Below are 15,424 nucleotides of genomic sequence, written 5' to 3'. Positions count from 1 at the left end.
TTTTGCATAACCCAGTACATATGACCAGGTATGTGGGAATGCAGAAGAGTTGTGGGGTGCAGGTGCAGGACAGCTGTGAGAACGAAGTGAAGTGGCAACAGGCAGATGCTTGTAATAACAGACCATGGTTCTCACATGGGCTGCCCGGGGAGGTGGTGGAGACACCGTCCCTGGAGGTCTTCAAGCAAAGCCTGCATGAGGCACTTAGTGCCATGGTCTGGTGACTGGCTAGGGTTGGGGGATAGTTTGGACTGGATGATCTTGGAGGTCTCTTCCAACCTGATTGATTCTATGATTCTATGATTCTATGCAGCTGGCCACCTTATCTCAGAAGAGGTAGATAATGGAGCTTTGCTAAGGAGAATAACAAGGTGTGTGTGTGTGTGCAGATGTGGTGGGCTGTCCCTGACTAATTATGCTAACAGGTGGGCCTGTGCTCTACTGGCTGAGTGTGTATGTTTCGGGCTGTACATCAATAAACAGGCCTCTGCATAATTCACACTGAATGGTCTGAAGACTCTCACGGCTGGACTATGAGCTTGTTTACCATGTCCCACAGCAAGCAGTGATAGCAGGCCTGCAACACAGGTCCTTCAGCAGACACCACCCCTCGGACCTGTGTAGCCTCCTCTGAAGGGGAGAATACCCAAACAGACTTCCCCAACAAATTCCCCTCACGAATAAGAGGAACCCTGTTACCTTCCACCTTTTGTAAGACATCTGAACGAGCTGGGCCAGCTTGGTTGGTAGAACTTCAACTATTCACTACCCAAGTAGCTTGGGCTGGATGTTTCTCCCAATTCTTTAAGGTTCCTCCCCCCATTGCCTTTAGAGTTGTTTTTAGCAAGCCATTGTAGCGTTCGATTTTGCCTGAGGCAGGTGTGTAAGAGGGGACGTGGTAAATCCACTCAATGCACTGCTCTTTGGCCTGAGCTTTTATGACATTATTTTTTAAATGGGGGCTATTATCCATTAGGCAACTTTTAGTTGGAGGACACACATGAGAACTTCCATAAAAATTAATCTGCAAGCATGTGCCCGTTCTTTTCGTTAATGTCTCATCGTTTCAAAGGCTGCCAGTAAGTAGCAGTGTTCATAACCCATCTGATAATAGCAGTGCTCTTAACCCATCTGATAATAAGTACAACGTGCACAGAGAAGATGAATCGCATCATGGAAAACATGATTATACCAACACACTGAATTCTGAAGAGAAAGGCTGTGGTGGAGGGCCACACAGGCCCAAATAGGCTTATATATGCTTGCCTGGACATGTTTTCCTGCCCAAGCATGTTTTTCTGCCCAAACCAGAGGCAAACACATTAAACGGACAGAAGGGGCACAACAGGCCTGGTGCCACAGAGTCTGGCCTGCCCAGGTTATATACTGTGGATGTAAACAGGTGACATAAGCCCACGCATTTAGCATGTGGCCCACCTATGCTCTTCCAATATTTGGGGGTACCAGACTTGTGGACCCTTCCTAACTTGGCATGTTTTGGCTGGCTGCCAAAAGCCTATTGGACAGTATCATGGCCAAAGGACCATCCATCTCAGCCCACATCTGATAAATAGGGCAATTCAGGTAAACAAGGTGCTCTTGCCACTGCTGCCGCTCACCTCTCCCTGCCTGCTGCCTGGGGCCACTGCCTCTGTTGGTTTTCCATGACCCTTTGTTCCACAGCACTCTGCACCCATCCAGTGGGTGACCCAACAAGGCGTTCCCAGCTGGCCGCTGCTCCAGCTCGCCGCATCAGCCCAGTCGTGCCCATGGAACCTTCTCAGACAGCACACTCCTAATTCACATTGAACTGTCAGCTCCACGGGAATCAACTACATGGCTACCTCAATATATATTTTGGGACCACAGATACTGAGACTTCTAACTAGTGAGTATTGGAACTCTCTTGATTCAAGTAGCAAAGGAATTTCATTGACTTTACCAGTGGCACTTCATGCCACAAGACTCTCTGACCAGCACATTTCCAAACCTCTACCAAGTTGCTGAATTTGGCTGTGAATAGACATTCTGTAAAATAGTTTCACTAACCGTGCACAAAGAATTTGTGTGGGTTAGCTGTACATGAGTTTGGGGGAAATCCTCTATGTATATATTAATACATTATTTAGTAACCTTCAAATCAGCCTCAAATCTCACCCCAAACGTAGACTCCAGCCCCTCTATAACAAAAGCCCAGAACGGTTTTAAGCAACTATTATTCATATTATTGTTCCAAAGTGAGACAACAGAGTAGATTTACATATCAAATACATAAAGTACACGCAGAGCTGTGGTGCTTTCACTGCGAGGTAGATCTTCCATGTCTTTAAAACTCAGTTCTCTAGGAACAGACAGCCCCAGTATGTGATTCAGTGTCTAATATTTAGTTAAGAGCTCCAAACAAACGCTAATAATCCCTTCCACTAACATCACCAGCAGTTACAGTATCACAGTATCATCAAGTTTGGAAGAGACCTCACAGATCATCAAGTCCAACCCTTTACCACAGAGCTCAAGGCCAGACCATGGCACCAAGTGCCACGTCCAGTCCTGCCTTGAACAGCTCCAGGGACGGCGACTCCACCACCTCCCCGGGCAGCCCATTCCAGTGTCCAATGACTCTCTCAGTGAAGAACTTTCTCCTCACCTCAAGCCTAAATTTCCCCTGGCGTAGCCTGAGGCTGTGTCCTCTTGTTCTGGTGCTGGCCACCTGAGAGAAGAGAGCAACCTCCCCCTGGCCACAACCTCCCCTCAGGTAGTTGCAGACAGCAATAAGGTCTCCCCTGAGCCTCCTCTTCTCCAGGCTAACCAATCCCAGCTCCCTCAGCCTCTCCTCGTAGGGCTGTGCTCAAGGCCTCTCCCCAGCCTCGTCGCCCTTCTCTGGACACGCTCAAGCATCTCAATGTCCCTCCTAAACTGGGGGGCCCAGAACTGAACACAGTCCTCAAGGTGTGGTCTAACCAGTGCAGAGTACAGGGGCAGAATGACCTCCCTGCTCCTGCTGACCACACCATTCCTGATGCAGGCCAGGATGCCACTGGCTCTCTTGGCCACCTGGGCACACTGCTGGCTCATGTTCAGGCGGGTATCAATCAGCACCCCTAGATTCCTTTCTGTTTGGCTGCTCTCCAGCCACTCCGACAGGCCTCCACTGAAAACACTGATGTCTTTACCAGGTTTAAGCAGTTAGGACAACTGTTGGTTTGGGTTTTTTTAAAGAGGTCTTTGGGATTCATCTTGGCACCAGGGGATTTTCAAATTTGCTACCTTTCATCCTAATGAAAGGAGGAGAGGCTGAGGGAGCTGGGATTGTTTAGCCTGGAGAAGAGGAGGCTCAGGGGTGATCTTATTACTGTCTACAACTACCTGAAAGGACATTGTAGCCAGGTGGGGTTGGTCTCTTCTCCCAGGCAACCAGCAATAGAATAAGGGGACACAGTCTCAAGTTGTGCCGGGGTAGGTCTAGGCTGGATGTTAGGAGGAAGTTGTTGGCAAAGAGAGTGATTGGCATTGGAATGGGCTGCCCAGGGAGGTGGTGGAGGCACCGTCCCTGGAGGTGTTCAAGCAAAGACTGGATGAGGCACTTAGTGCCATGGTCTGGTTGACTGGCTAGGGCTGGGTGCTAGGTTGGCCTGGATGATCTTGGAGGTCTCTTCCAACCTGATTGATTCTATGATTCTATTCAGTTTAGAGGAGAAGCTGTACCCTGGAGGAATGCTATGACCCACAACATATGCATTTCATACAGTAATATAAATCCCTGTGGCTGTAGTTCATATGTGCAGACTTGGATTTTCCAGCTATGCTGCCAGTGGCCTGGCTGCCATAGTCAAACTGCTCTGACAGACCTCAGTGATCTCTTCTAAACCACACAGTGGTACCAATAGCTACGTGAAGAGCTGCCAGTTCCTCTTAAACAGTTTGATACTATTATTGAACCCAGATAGAGGCCCAGATAGAGACCACAAGGTTGAAGATCTTGCCTTTGCCTCTTTTCTTGCCTTTTTTTTTCCACTACCCTGCAAATCCTCCAAATTTAAAAGATAGTACCAGATTGGCTTCTCCAAATGTTGCTAAACATCAAAAAAAAAAAGTAAATACAACATTAAAATAGCTATAGTACTCTTAGAAGTTTGGCTTCCCTCACTGCAACCGTCTTCAGATGATGGTAAGTGAAACAGCAAAAGGGTGAGCTCACTTGCAAAGCCCTGAATTACTGTCTTTAGCCAAGAATTATTGGTTTTATATCAATACAGTTGTGACATAAAATAGAAAGTTGAGGCTGGGTGGTTGGCTTTTTGAGGAAGAAGAAGGATAAGAGAAAGGATACAGAAGTCATAGCTGGCAAGACAATTTCCCAGTGGAAATAAGCTAACACTGTGCCTCATCTTTCTACACAAAAAGCCATTGTGGTCCTTCTGAAGTCAGTCACACTATTGTCAGTGGCTTCCCAAAATATATCACCAGTGAACTTTTCCAGCACAGGATGTATGGCATACTTATAAACTACAACATACTTCAGCAAGGAGGAATTGTAACTGCCATATGATTGAGAACACCACCAAAGGTACACAAAATCAAACCCAAGATTTATATTCCTCTTGTTACTCAAAGTGGACAACACCAACTGAGCAATGACAGTTCTCAAACAGCTACATGTATGCAAACTTTGCCCCCAGGAATAATACTGAGGTGTATTTTTTTTCCAAAAACATTAATTTACTAAATACATTAAGAATTTTCAGTTACTAATTATATGCAAAGGGGTTTTTATTTCCTTTGCAAAGGCCAATCTCTGAGACCAGGATTAGGCAACTCCATTATCTATTGCTTAAGCAACTGGAAGGAGAGATTCAAAGAGATTAAAACTGGAGAAAGGGCTCATGAGACATTTATTGTTTGCTAACTTGTGGATGCTTGCACATAATCCCATCTTCACTCTTTGTCCACTAGTTTGCCCTCAATGTTTTAAGACATTCCTACAAAGAAAATTAACAGAAATAAATCTTCTAGAATCATAGAATCAACCAGGTTGGAAGAGACCTCCAAGATCATCCAGTCCAACCTAGCACCCAGCCCTAGCCAGTCTTTTCTTGAATACCCCCAGGGATGGTGCCTCCACCACCTCCCTGGGCAGCCCATTCCAATGCCAATCACTCTCTCTGACAACAACTTCCTCCTAACATCCAGCCTAGACTTCCCCTGGAACAACTTGAGGCTGTGTCCCCTTGTTCTGTTGCTGGTTGTCTAGGAGAAGAGACCAACCCCCACTTGGCTACAACCTCCCTTCAGGTAGCTGTGGACAGCAATGAGGTCCCCCCGAGCCTCCTCTTCTCCAGACTAAACAACCCCAGATCCCTCAGCCTCTCCTCATAGGGTTTGTGTTCCAGGCCCTTCACCAGCCTTGTTGCCCTTCTCTGGACACGTTCCAGCACCTCAACATCTTAGTGACGTATTTTAGTTCTAGCATAATGCAGCCAGCTTCTTCCAGGGACAGTGCTCGAAAACAATGGCAGGTGTTCAAGGACAGAACATCTAATTAGCCAATATTAAGAGAGAATAATTAATACTCTGTTTCATTCTAAATAAGCCAGTAGCATCAGTATCTAATGGGAGGAAGGTTAAATTAAGTTAAAATGGAACAGAATTTTTCCTCAGTGCATCACATGTTACAAGCACTAGATATCTCTAGGAAACTGCTTACTCTTTCAAGTCTTGAAACCTACTACAATAAAGGGATGCTTAATGGTTTTTTGTCCTCCATTCACCTCACTAGGCTCTGGACCATGAAATAAAGGGACCTAGAAATAAATCATGAACATGTGAGGACTCAAAAGGCTTATGAACATCTGCCCTACAAATCCTTATACAAACCCACATACTTTTTGAACTCTGCTCATACAGCTGTGTGTTACAAGAACTTGACAGTGAAGCCAGTACCAGCCACTCTGCCCTTCATCAGGTTCAAACCAGTATAGGAAGAATTTTAAAGATATAAATATTTAAATATAATTGATGAAAGCAGGAGTGCTTCACTTAACAAATACATATAATTACACTGTACTGGATCAAAGGAAATCAGCTTCAGTTGGTATTGAAGATGATATAATGTACAGCCTACAGTAATGAGAAAGCAATAGCTATGCTGAGTGGAAAGGCAGGTAGGGACAGGCTTTCAAGTATCAGTCAATGAATTCAAATTATCAGATGTATTCTGTTAGTGGTATAATAAATGATACAGCAACCTCAGTCCATAAACCTATTATGCTAAGCTGCCAGACACGTTTAGCACATGAGAGGCCCCGGGTAGAGAGGTTCTTTCCCCAAACACTAAGCATGTAGAATTTAAAGCATCCTTTGCCAGCTGCTGCCTGCAGAACTAGGGACACAAGCAAGATGTCAACACCTGATGGTACACTTCCACAAGGTGTCACTGGAGTGAGTCCCAGTTCACATGCTGGAAGTGAGAGCAGACTAAGGCTCGATGTTCACTGTAGAGACAATAAGGTGATCACTTCCACTAAGGAACCGTTCTAGCTGCTTATCAATTCTGCCCTGACTCTTTTACCTTAGGCATGTCTTGCCTAAAAATCCCAAGCACATACACATCATGAACACTAAAAATATTGGTATGTTTGTTCCAGTACTTGTTTTAAAAACAAGTATCAGTGGTGACTATTTCTCAGCACTAGGCTACTGCTTTAGCCAAGATTCAGGTGTTCTTACCACCATAACAGGAAAGCGTTTGGACTCCAGTCTTGACCACTTGTTCTCATTTAAACTCCTGTAGGACTTTTTAAGGAGATTAGGGAATCTTAACCTGGTAATGGGTAAATTTCAGCTGAAGCATAAGGTTTTGTCTGCCTCAGTCCTTCTTCCAGTTCTGTTTGGATAAAGTCCTCTTCACGTCCTGTCTCAGGGTACAGAATAGTATCTCTAAGTACCTATTCTTAAATTTTATACTGCAATTCAGTTGCAAATGCAATTATTCACAGAACATACCATGTGCCATGTACCCTTTCCCAGGAAGTGAGAGAATTTATTTCCAGCCAGGACATGACAGACATATAAGGAATGCTGTTTCCTTGCTTTGCCCCCACGTCACAGCATGACGCCTCAAAAATCATTTGCATCTGTATTCAAGGGCACTAAAACTGCACACAGTCTGGGAGGGAGGGCTGTGAAGCTTCTTCTACCTGTCATGGCCCATTTGCACCAGGAAAACAAGAGGAGCAGAGCAAAGAGTAGATATGGAGCTTTGGGATGTGGTTTAGTGTTAGGTTGATGGTTGGGCTTGGTGATCTTGGAGGTCTTTTCCAACCATGGCAATTGTATGATTGTATGTATGAACCAGAGATTATTAACAGCTAAGAGTATCATAAAACAGTGAAAATTAATTACATTTTTCCAGGAAAGGAAATAAATAGCTTTGTGCTTATAAAACAGATCAGTCTGATCCTCAGCATGGAGAAGCCTACCTCCTGCACTGCTCTGGATTGCTGTAGAAACCTGGCAATAACTACAACTGCTATGCCAGCTATCAGAAAGCACAGACACAGCACAAACCAAGAAATAACAGGGGAAATACTCCTGTAAAAATACTCTTTCCAGTACCTGATTCTCTATGGCTTTCCTGTTTTTGGGATCACTAACAATAGAGAGCTGCAACTCTGCCATCTTTTTCATCTTGCCATCCATATCAATCTTCTGGAAGAGACTCTTGGTTTGATTTTTCAACAGCCTAACAGTGTCCTCCTTCCCAAGCTTCTTCGCAAAGAGGGAAGCACAGGCTGAATGTATGGCAGTAACCCAGTTCTCCAGATCTGTCTGGCTTGTTGCCTGTGAAACAAATCAATAGCACAACATTATGAGCAGACAAGAGGAACAACTGAAAAAATTAAAATCAACAGCTCTTGGACACATGAAGTGCTTGTCTTAAAACAAGTGGAATAAGGTTTTATCTTTAAGACTGAAAATAAGCAAAGTGTAGTTTTTCCTGCACTCCATCATGACTTGCTTCTGATCTTCAGCTTCTGTTTCTTAGATCTGCAAGGTTGGAGAGCCCCTGGTACACATCAAAGCCCCATGAACTGTGGGAAAGATGACTTGCATCCTTCACCATTCCAAGTAACAGTGGGTAAGCCACACCAGAATTCAAAGATAGACCTCTTTTTCTGCAGGCAACATGGAAAACAAGGAAGATTTCACATGTAAAGTCTGAGGAGAGGTGTTTGCTTGCTTAAAAATACCAGGTTAGTGAAGAAAAAGAAGAGCAAGATAAAGAGAATACATCTGCACAAAGTGTCTCTAGAGATATTTACAAGTGTGACTATGAATCAACATGTTTCTATGGATGTAGTTCCACGTAATACTGCTCCTTATTAAAACTTGCTGTGGTGCAGCCAAGCAGCCAAGATCTTTAGACTATTTTTAGCCTTTGTTTTTGAGCATCTTGCTCAAGCTAATTCTCTTTGAGGACAACAGATTCAGAGTGGAGCACATCATTCCATATTCATATCATTCTGCTAACAGACATGAAAAAAAATGGTAATAAAGCTGATTGTCATGAACCTTATAGCAAACAAGTACCTAAACTGTCTTGCAGATCTGTGACCTTTACTCTTTTTATTTCTGCAGCCTTATTTGACTGAGGCAAGTGGTGCAATATCACGTGCCTGAAGTTATATTATACACTTATATCAATGCTGTGCAATCATGCTATTATCTTTAAGCCAAAAGCACAGGCACGGTGTATGCATGTGCATACCGATACAATCATACACATGCACGTGCACACTCACAAACACATCCCAATACTGAAATAACCACAGAGTTGCATATGAATGTTGTTACCTGAAATAGGTATACATCTCCAAAAGAATTGCTGAGACAGAACACATTTTCTTTCTTGGGATGCTCTGGAACAGACTGAACTATGCTGTCTTCTGCAAACAAAGCATATCGAGGCAAAGTGCTCTGCTCCATCGAGGTCTTTCCATAGGTCTCGTAAAACAGCAGAGTGCAACCTTTACAGTTTAGAGGTACAGAAAAGAAAGACAAGGAGAAAGTAAGATTTTGATCTCCCATTTGAGTTCCCATATTAATGCTTTCATGAATTAAGATCCCGTTCGTAGAATCAACCAGGTTGGAAGAGGCCTCCAAGATCATCCAGCCCAACCTAGCACCCAGCCCTAGCCAGTCAACCAGACCATGGCACTGAGTGCCTCATCCAGGCTTTTCTTGAACACCTACAGGGATGGTGACTCCACCACCTCCCTGGGCAGCCCATTCCAATGCCAATCACTCTCTCTGACAACAACTTCCTCCTAACATCCAGCCTAGACCTCCCCCAGCACAACTTGAGACTGTGTCCCCTTGTTCTGTTGCTGCTTGCCTGGGAGAAGAGGCCAACCCCACCTGGCTACAATGTCCCTTCAGGTAGTTGTAGACAGCAATGAGGTCCCCCCTGAGCCTCCTCTTCTCCAGGCTGCACCCCCCCAGCTCCCTCAGACTCTCCTCATAGGGTTTGTGCTTCAGGCCTTTCATCAGCTTTGTTGCCCTTCTCTGGACACTTTCCAGCACCTCAACATCTCTCTTGAATTGAGGAGCCCAGAACTGGACACAGGACCCAAGTTGTGGCCTGGCCAGTGCTGAGTACAGGGGCAGAATAACCTCCCTTGTCCTACTGGCCACACTGTTCCTGATGCAGGCCAGGATGCCATTGGCTCTCTTGGCCACCTGGGCACACTGCTGGCAGGGAACATCAGTTCTGCCCTGCTGTTGAAACAGAGAAAAAAAGAAAGATCCTCTACACTGGAAAATAGGCAAAGCTAATGATGCATTTGCCACTGGGATGTTGAAACAGATATTTAACAGGGACACAACATCCATGAACTTAAAAAATAAAGCAGGATACCTCAGGTATGGAAGTGTTAAAGGTAACACTGGATGGGGTTTGAGTAATCTGATCTAGTCAAAGATGTCCCTGCACATGCAGGAAGGTTGGACTACCCATCTTTAAAGGTGCCTTCCAACTTAAACCATTCTGTGAATAATCTCAGCCCATTAACATGTCATAGCATGTAGAAAAGATTCATTCCTGCTTAGTTAAATCAGCTTTTGTGTTCCTTTATTAACCTGAACCAACGACTCTCATAGCAGCCACCTAAGAAATCTCTGTACTTGTTGAAAAGATTTGCAGAAGCTTTTGTCTTCAAACAACATACTCAGTGAATAAGCTTCTCAAATTTAAACCACATTTCCTTGAACCTAACTGTCAGTTGGGGCCTAAGACAATTCTTAATAATTTTTAGAAGTTTAAAGGGACTGAGTTTGAGCATGTTCAGTCCTGTGAGATTTTAACATCTAAGGTATGAAACCTACACCCAGAAAACAAACTTTATTCTTGGTGATGACAACCTTGAGTGCAAGGAGAGAAATTGCTTCTAGAGGACAGCAGAGGAGAGTTGATCCCAGTCCCCAGCAATATCAGTATGGTGCCTTTGGCAATGAAGCTGGCTCAAGCAGGGCCTGTCCCCTCCATCCCCACCACTCTTTCATTCCTACTCCATGTTACAGTGCACTGTCCTCTGAGAGGCACTGAGAGGTCATAGACTGAACTGTTATAAACTCTATTCCTCAAGACTTTCTTAGGCTAGTTGTCTCTCCAGAGAAAATAAATCAATAAATGTCACTTTCACCCCTGGGAAGTAGTTTAACAACAGAGAGTTTGGTGATGAATGTTTAACATGGAAGAAAATCAGGTAACTAGAAATGCATTCTAGAAACAGAGCATAACCTAAGCAGTTAGAGAAACCTGAAGCTGATGTCCAGCAAGACAAGCCTCCTCCATCAGGAGTTAATTTGGAGAAGACCTATGGCAATTTTACACAGCAAGTCAAACTAAATGATCACAGCAGTCCTGTAGGGCCTAGTGAATTGTATTACAGCTGTAAGCTTTATACATCAGCAGCAGAGGATTTGAAATTCAGCCAATGTCGGAGCACACGTTCGGTGGAGCGCTATGGGAAGATGACTCTTTGGTCACCAGTATGGTTAGATGGTCAAATCCACTTTATTTCCTTGATGCAGTGACTTATATGCCCTTCTAGCCATAGGTGTGCTCCACCGAGATTGGTTACAGTCAGAGGGTCCAGAGTTACTTGTAAGGCATCAATAGGTCAGCATCCCATAACAATCTGAGGGTCAGCCTCTGGGGCTGGCTAAACTCTGCCCACCTGCAGCTGCACTCCACCCCCTGCAGCTGCATGTGGGGGGAAGCTACCCTGTGCCTGCTACCTAAACTCCCAAGATGGACTCAAGGACATTCCCAGCACGGGTTGCTCATTGTTTATCAATTCTTGTGTGCTCTGCTAACAAGAATTTCTCCAACAAGCCACTACAAGGATTGAGTTTGCTAGGACATTGTCACGTCTCTAGCCTGCATTTTGTTGTGGTGTCTTCCTCCGGATCAAAGAGGCACCACAACACAAGGCAGTACCAGAACTGAGATTTTGGGTTCACTTGCTCATTTTCAGGCTGTTGGTGTTTCTCTATGTGGCACACAAAGTGCATGTATGAAAGTGCAAATATGCTGTGCTAGTTTGAAGCAAGCTAGAATGTTTTGGTGAAAAGAACTAGATAATTGGCTATGAAAGGTAAACATGGTTGTGTCTCTTCTCTCACAGTCCCGCTGAGAGCTCTGGGAACAAGAAAGTAAACATTAGATAACATTCTCCATTTTGTTCTCACTCTGCCTTTGTCTTCAGACCAAGCCACATCTTCTTAACCCCACTGCCACTAACCTTCCTTCTTAACCTCTTGGCTGCACCTTTATTCCTTTCTCAGGATTTGGGGTAAGGTTGAGAGGGCAGGGGGATGGTGTTGGGGTGGTTTGAGAACCCCTCCTGGGGACTCAGGTTTCTGGGAGGGGAGTTGTGCTTTTGTATTGTTTATCCTTTGTATATTTCTGTATATAACTGTATATATTGTGAATAGCTGCTTGTATATTTGCTGCTGTAAAATAAATAGCTTCATTTATATTCCTGGAGCACATCTGAGTTAGCTGGGGCAAATTCAAAAGTGTGTGGGGGCAGATAAGATCCAAACCATCACATATGCCTAGGAAGCATGTGCCACGGGGACAGAGCAAAACCTGCAAAGCAGGAATGCTTCCCTTGTGTATGCTTCTAAAATAGGTAAAAACAGATTTCAACCATTTTTTTTGTTAATTCACTAACATATACACTTAATGTTGTATTAACAATCCTGAATATGCCATCTAAACTCATGTAAATTTGAGGGGAGCTTCCTCAAAGACTGTATCTGAAACCAGAATCAAAATTATGAGGTTTTTTTCTGTTCTCCTGTCTGATGAAGAAGAAAACTGGACCCATTGGAGCTTATGGAACACATTCACTATGAATAGTTATGGAGTTTATGGAACACATCCACTGTGAATAGTTACCAGATGGAATACACTGGTCCTCATGCAGCCCAAATCTGAGATGTACAAAAAGTGAGATCCACCAGATAGATTTCATCACATACTCCAGTGCCAATGAATGTACAACAGTTGCAAGAAAAAAGGAAATACACCTCAGAGGTTACTGATCAAATCATAGAACCATAGAATCAACCAGGTTGGAAGAGACCTCCAAGATCATCCAGTCCAACCTAGCACCCAGCCCTAGCCAGTCAACCAGACCATGGCACTAAGTGCCTCATCCAGGCTTTGCTTGAACACCTCCAGGCACGGTGACTCCACCACCTCCCTGGGCAGCCCATTCCAATGCCAATCACTCTCTCTGACAACAACTTCCTCCTAACATCCAGCCTATAGTTCCTCTGGCACAACTTGAGACTGTGTCCCCTTGTTCTGTTGCTGGTTGTCTGGGAGAAGAGACCAACCCCCACCTGGCTACAACCTCCCTTCAGGTAGTTGTAGACAGCAATGAGGTCCCCCCTGAGCCTCCTCTTCTCCAGGCTGCACATCCCCAGCTCCCTCAGTCTCTCCTCATAGGGTTTATGTTCCAGGCCCCTCACCAGCTTTGTCGCCCTTCTCTGGACATGTTCCAGCATCTCAACATCTCTCTCTTGAATTGCGTGGCCCAGAATTGGACACAGTACTCAAGGTGTGGCCTGATCAGTGTTGAGTACAGGGGAAGAATAACCTGTGACTGATAAGTTTTCAAAGGTAGTTTGGGTTTGCACCCCCAACACATTGGAAATTTGCCCCCAAGGTAAATTTCCCACACTTCTCAGAATTTTGGAAGCGAAATCAAATTATATTTACAAAAGTAGACTAAATATAAAAGTATTAAAAGTAACAAACGTATGTGAGGCAAATTTACATGTATTTACAGTTCAAAAAACAACACAACACCCCCCCTGAACAATATTTCAGCTCTCTCCTCCTCTCTGGACACAAAGAGGTCCAGAGGGCTCGCTGTCTCAACCTCCTCCCCCCATACCTTTTGCAGAGCCAAAACAAAGGAGAGTCAGCTGGCAGTTACAAGGTTAAGAGCAGATACAGAACAGCCTGAAAGCCAAGCAGAAGGCATCCAAAGAGAGAGAAAGCAACCAGTACAGCAGAATATAAGGTATTCTGCAGACCAACAGAATTAGATAAACATATCTTATTATTATTCTATGTCCAACCTTAATTTGTATGTTCTTTGGACTAGAAATCTCTGGAAAAACTATTACTCTTGTTTACAATTAAGATACAAGGCTAGGGCACTATGTCTAAACTTTAAAAGGAAGAAATAAGAAAAATAGAAATGTTTCCCTATTACTTAAAGGCACCTTTTCATTGCTGTCTACAACTACCTGAAGGGAGGCTGTAGCCAGGTGAGGGGTGGCCTCTTCTGCCAGACAACCAGCAATAGAACAAGGGGACACAGTCTCAAGCTGTGCCAGGGGATGTCTAGGATGGATGTTTGGAGGAAGTTGTTGTCAGAGAGAGTGATTGGCATTGGAATGGGCTGCCCAGGGAGGTGGTGGAGTCACCATTCCTGGAGGTGTTCAAGCAAAGCCTGGATGAGACACTTAGTGCCATGGTCTAGTTGACTGGCTAGGGCTGGGTGCTAGGTTGGACTGGATGATCTTGGAGGTCTCTTCCAACCTGGTTGATTCTATGATTCTATGTCTGGCAGAATATTTATGGTAAGAGCAAATCCTAATGACTTGGTCCTGTCCTTTCCCCTAAGCAGCCCTCACCTGATTTTCTTTATCAGTCATAAACACTTTGAGATTCCTGCAGCTGGAAAAGAAGGGTATGGTTTTGCTGCACTTCCCTTATTGAGCACTGCACTTCAGTAATCAATGCAGCATAACAGGGCAAACTAAACCAACAAACCAAGTCCACTCTCACATTCAGAAGCCGCAGCAAGACCTCTGCATTTTAGGGAGGTGTAGATTAAGTTCTATTTTAAACTCCTGTATTTCCCCTATGTGTTATTAAAAATGTAACTTCAGATAGATTGGGTTTTATCTTGACAGTTTCTATGTACATAAGTAAATAATTTTGAAGGGCATACACACATGTTCAGATGTGTGGTGGCCCAGGTATATCTTCATGTCAAGCCAAGAGATCCTTGAAGGCAGCTAGCTTCATAAACTCTGACAGACCCACTGGGACTGATGATTACCCAAGTATTTCAATCAAAACTTGAACTGAAGGGAGAGAGCAATAGGAAAGAAAATTCCCCTTGCTGAAATAAACTAATTAGCCAGGACAGATGGAAAACACAATTCCTCTTCTCAAAAAGTTACTATTGAAGCTCAGGTCTTGGTGGACATGAAAGAGCAAAGGCTTTAGGACCCCAGAGTGGGTGTGGAGTCTCCCTCTCTGGAGATACTCAAAACCCACCTGGACAGGTTCCTGTGTGATCTAGTACAGGTGATCCTGTTTGGCTGGGGGAGGGTTGAGCCAGAAGACGTTCCGAGGTCCCTTCCAGCCTCTGCCATTCTGTGATATGCATACTTTGAAGCCTGGCAGGTAACCAGCTGGTTGTAACCCTTCTGTATACTTGTAATCAAACACATCTCAACAGAGTGCAAGGAAACATGTTGTTCTCCACTAGCACAGGTGGCTGTTTTGAGTCTTATTTAAAAAATCTTGGCTCTTTAAACTTCAACAACAAATTAAAAACAGAGTTAGTTAAAAAAAACTCTATAAGGAGAACCAAAGCAATCACCTTGATCTTGGTACAGCATATTATGAAAACAGAAGTAGGCCTTGATTTCCAGATAGGCAAGTTTGTTTTAACACCAGAAGTCTCCATGGGACAATAAAGGTATGAGATCAAGGAAGTGAGGAATGTGTGAAAGGAAAAGGTTCTGAACCATGAAGGCAGCTGTATCACACATGCAAAGCAGAAAGCATCCTATCTAATACTTCTCATAATGCCAGAATCAATAA

The 15,424-nt window shown here is 44.2% G+C and overlaps 1 protein-coding gene across 5 annotated transcripts in view; it reads right to left on the bottom strand.

Moving 5' to 3' along the window:
- The window catches only part of TIAM2 (TIAM Rac1 associated GEF 2), a 188,922-nt gene that overhangs the window by 96,267 nt on the left and 77,231 nt on the right, over nt 1-15,424 (bottom strand). For all 5 annotated transcript variants that reach the window (XM_064169196.1, XM_064169195.1, XM_064169198.1 and 2 more), the window contains exons 5-6: nt 8,854-9,026; nt 7,615-7,839 (exon numbers count right to left, since the gene is read on the bottom strand). In XM_064169196.1, coding sequence (XP_064025266.1) covers nt 7,615-7,839; nt 8,854-9,026 — 398 coding nt within the window. The remainder of the gene's footprint in view (nt 1-7,614; nt 7,840-8,853; nt 9,027-15,424) is intronic.

Source organism: Pogoniulus pusillus, chromosome 31, assembly GCF_015220805.1.
Source record: "Pogoniulus pusillus isolate bPogPus1 chromosome 31, bPogPus1.pri, whole genome shotgun sequence".
NCBI classification, from domain to species: domain Eukaryota; kingdom Metazoa; phylum Chordata; class Aves; order Piciformes; family Lybiidae; genus Pogoniulus; species Pogoniulus pusillus.
The sequence above is the reverse complement of the archived record's forward strand: the minus strand, read 5'-3'. Positions and strand labels throughout refer to the sequence as shown.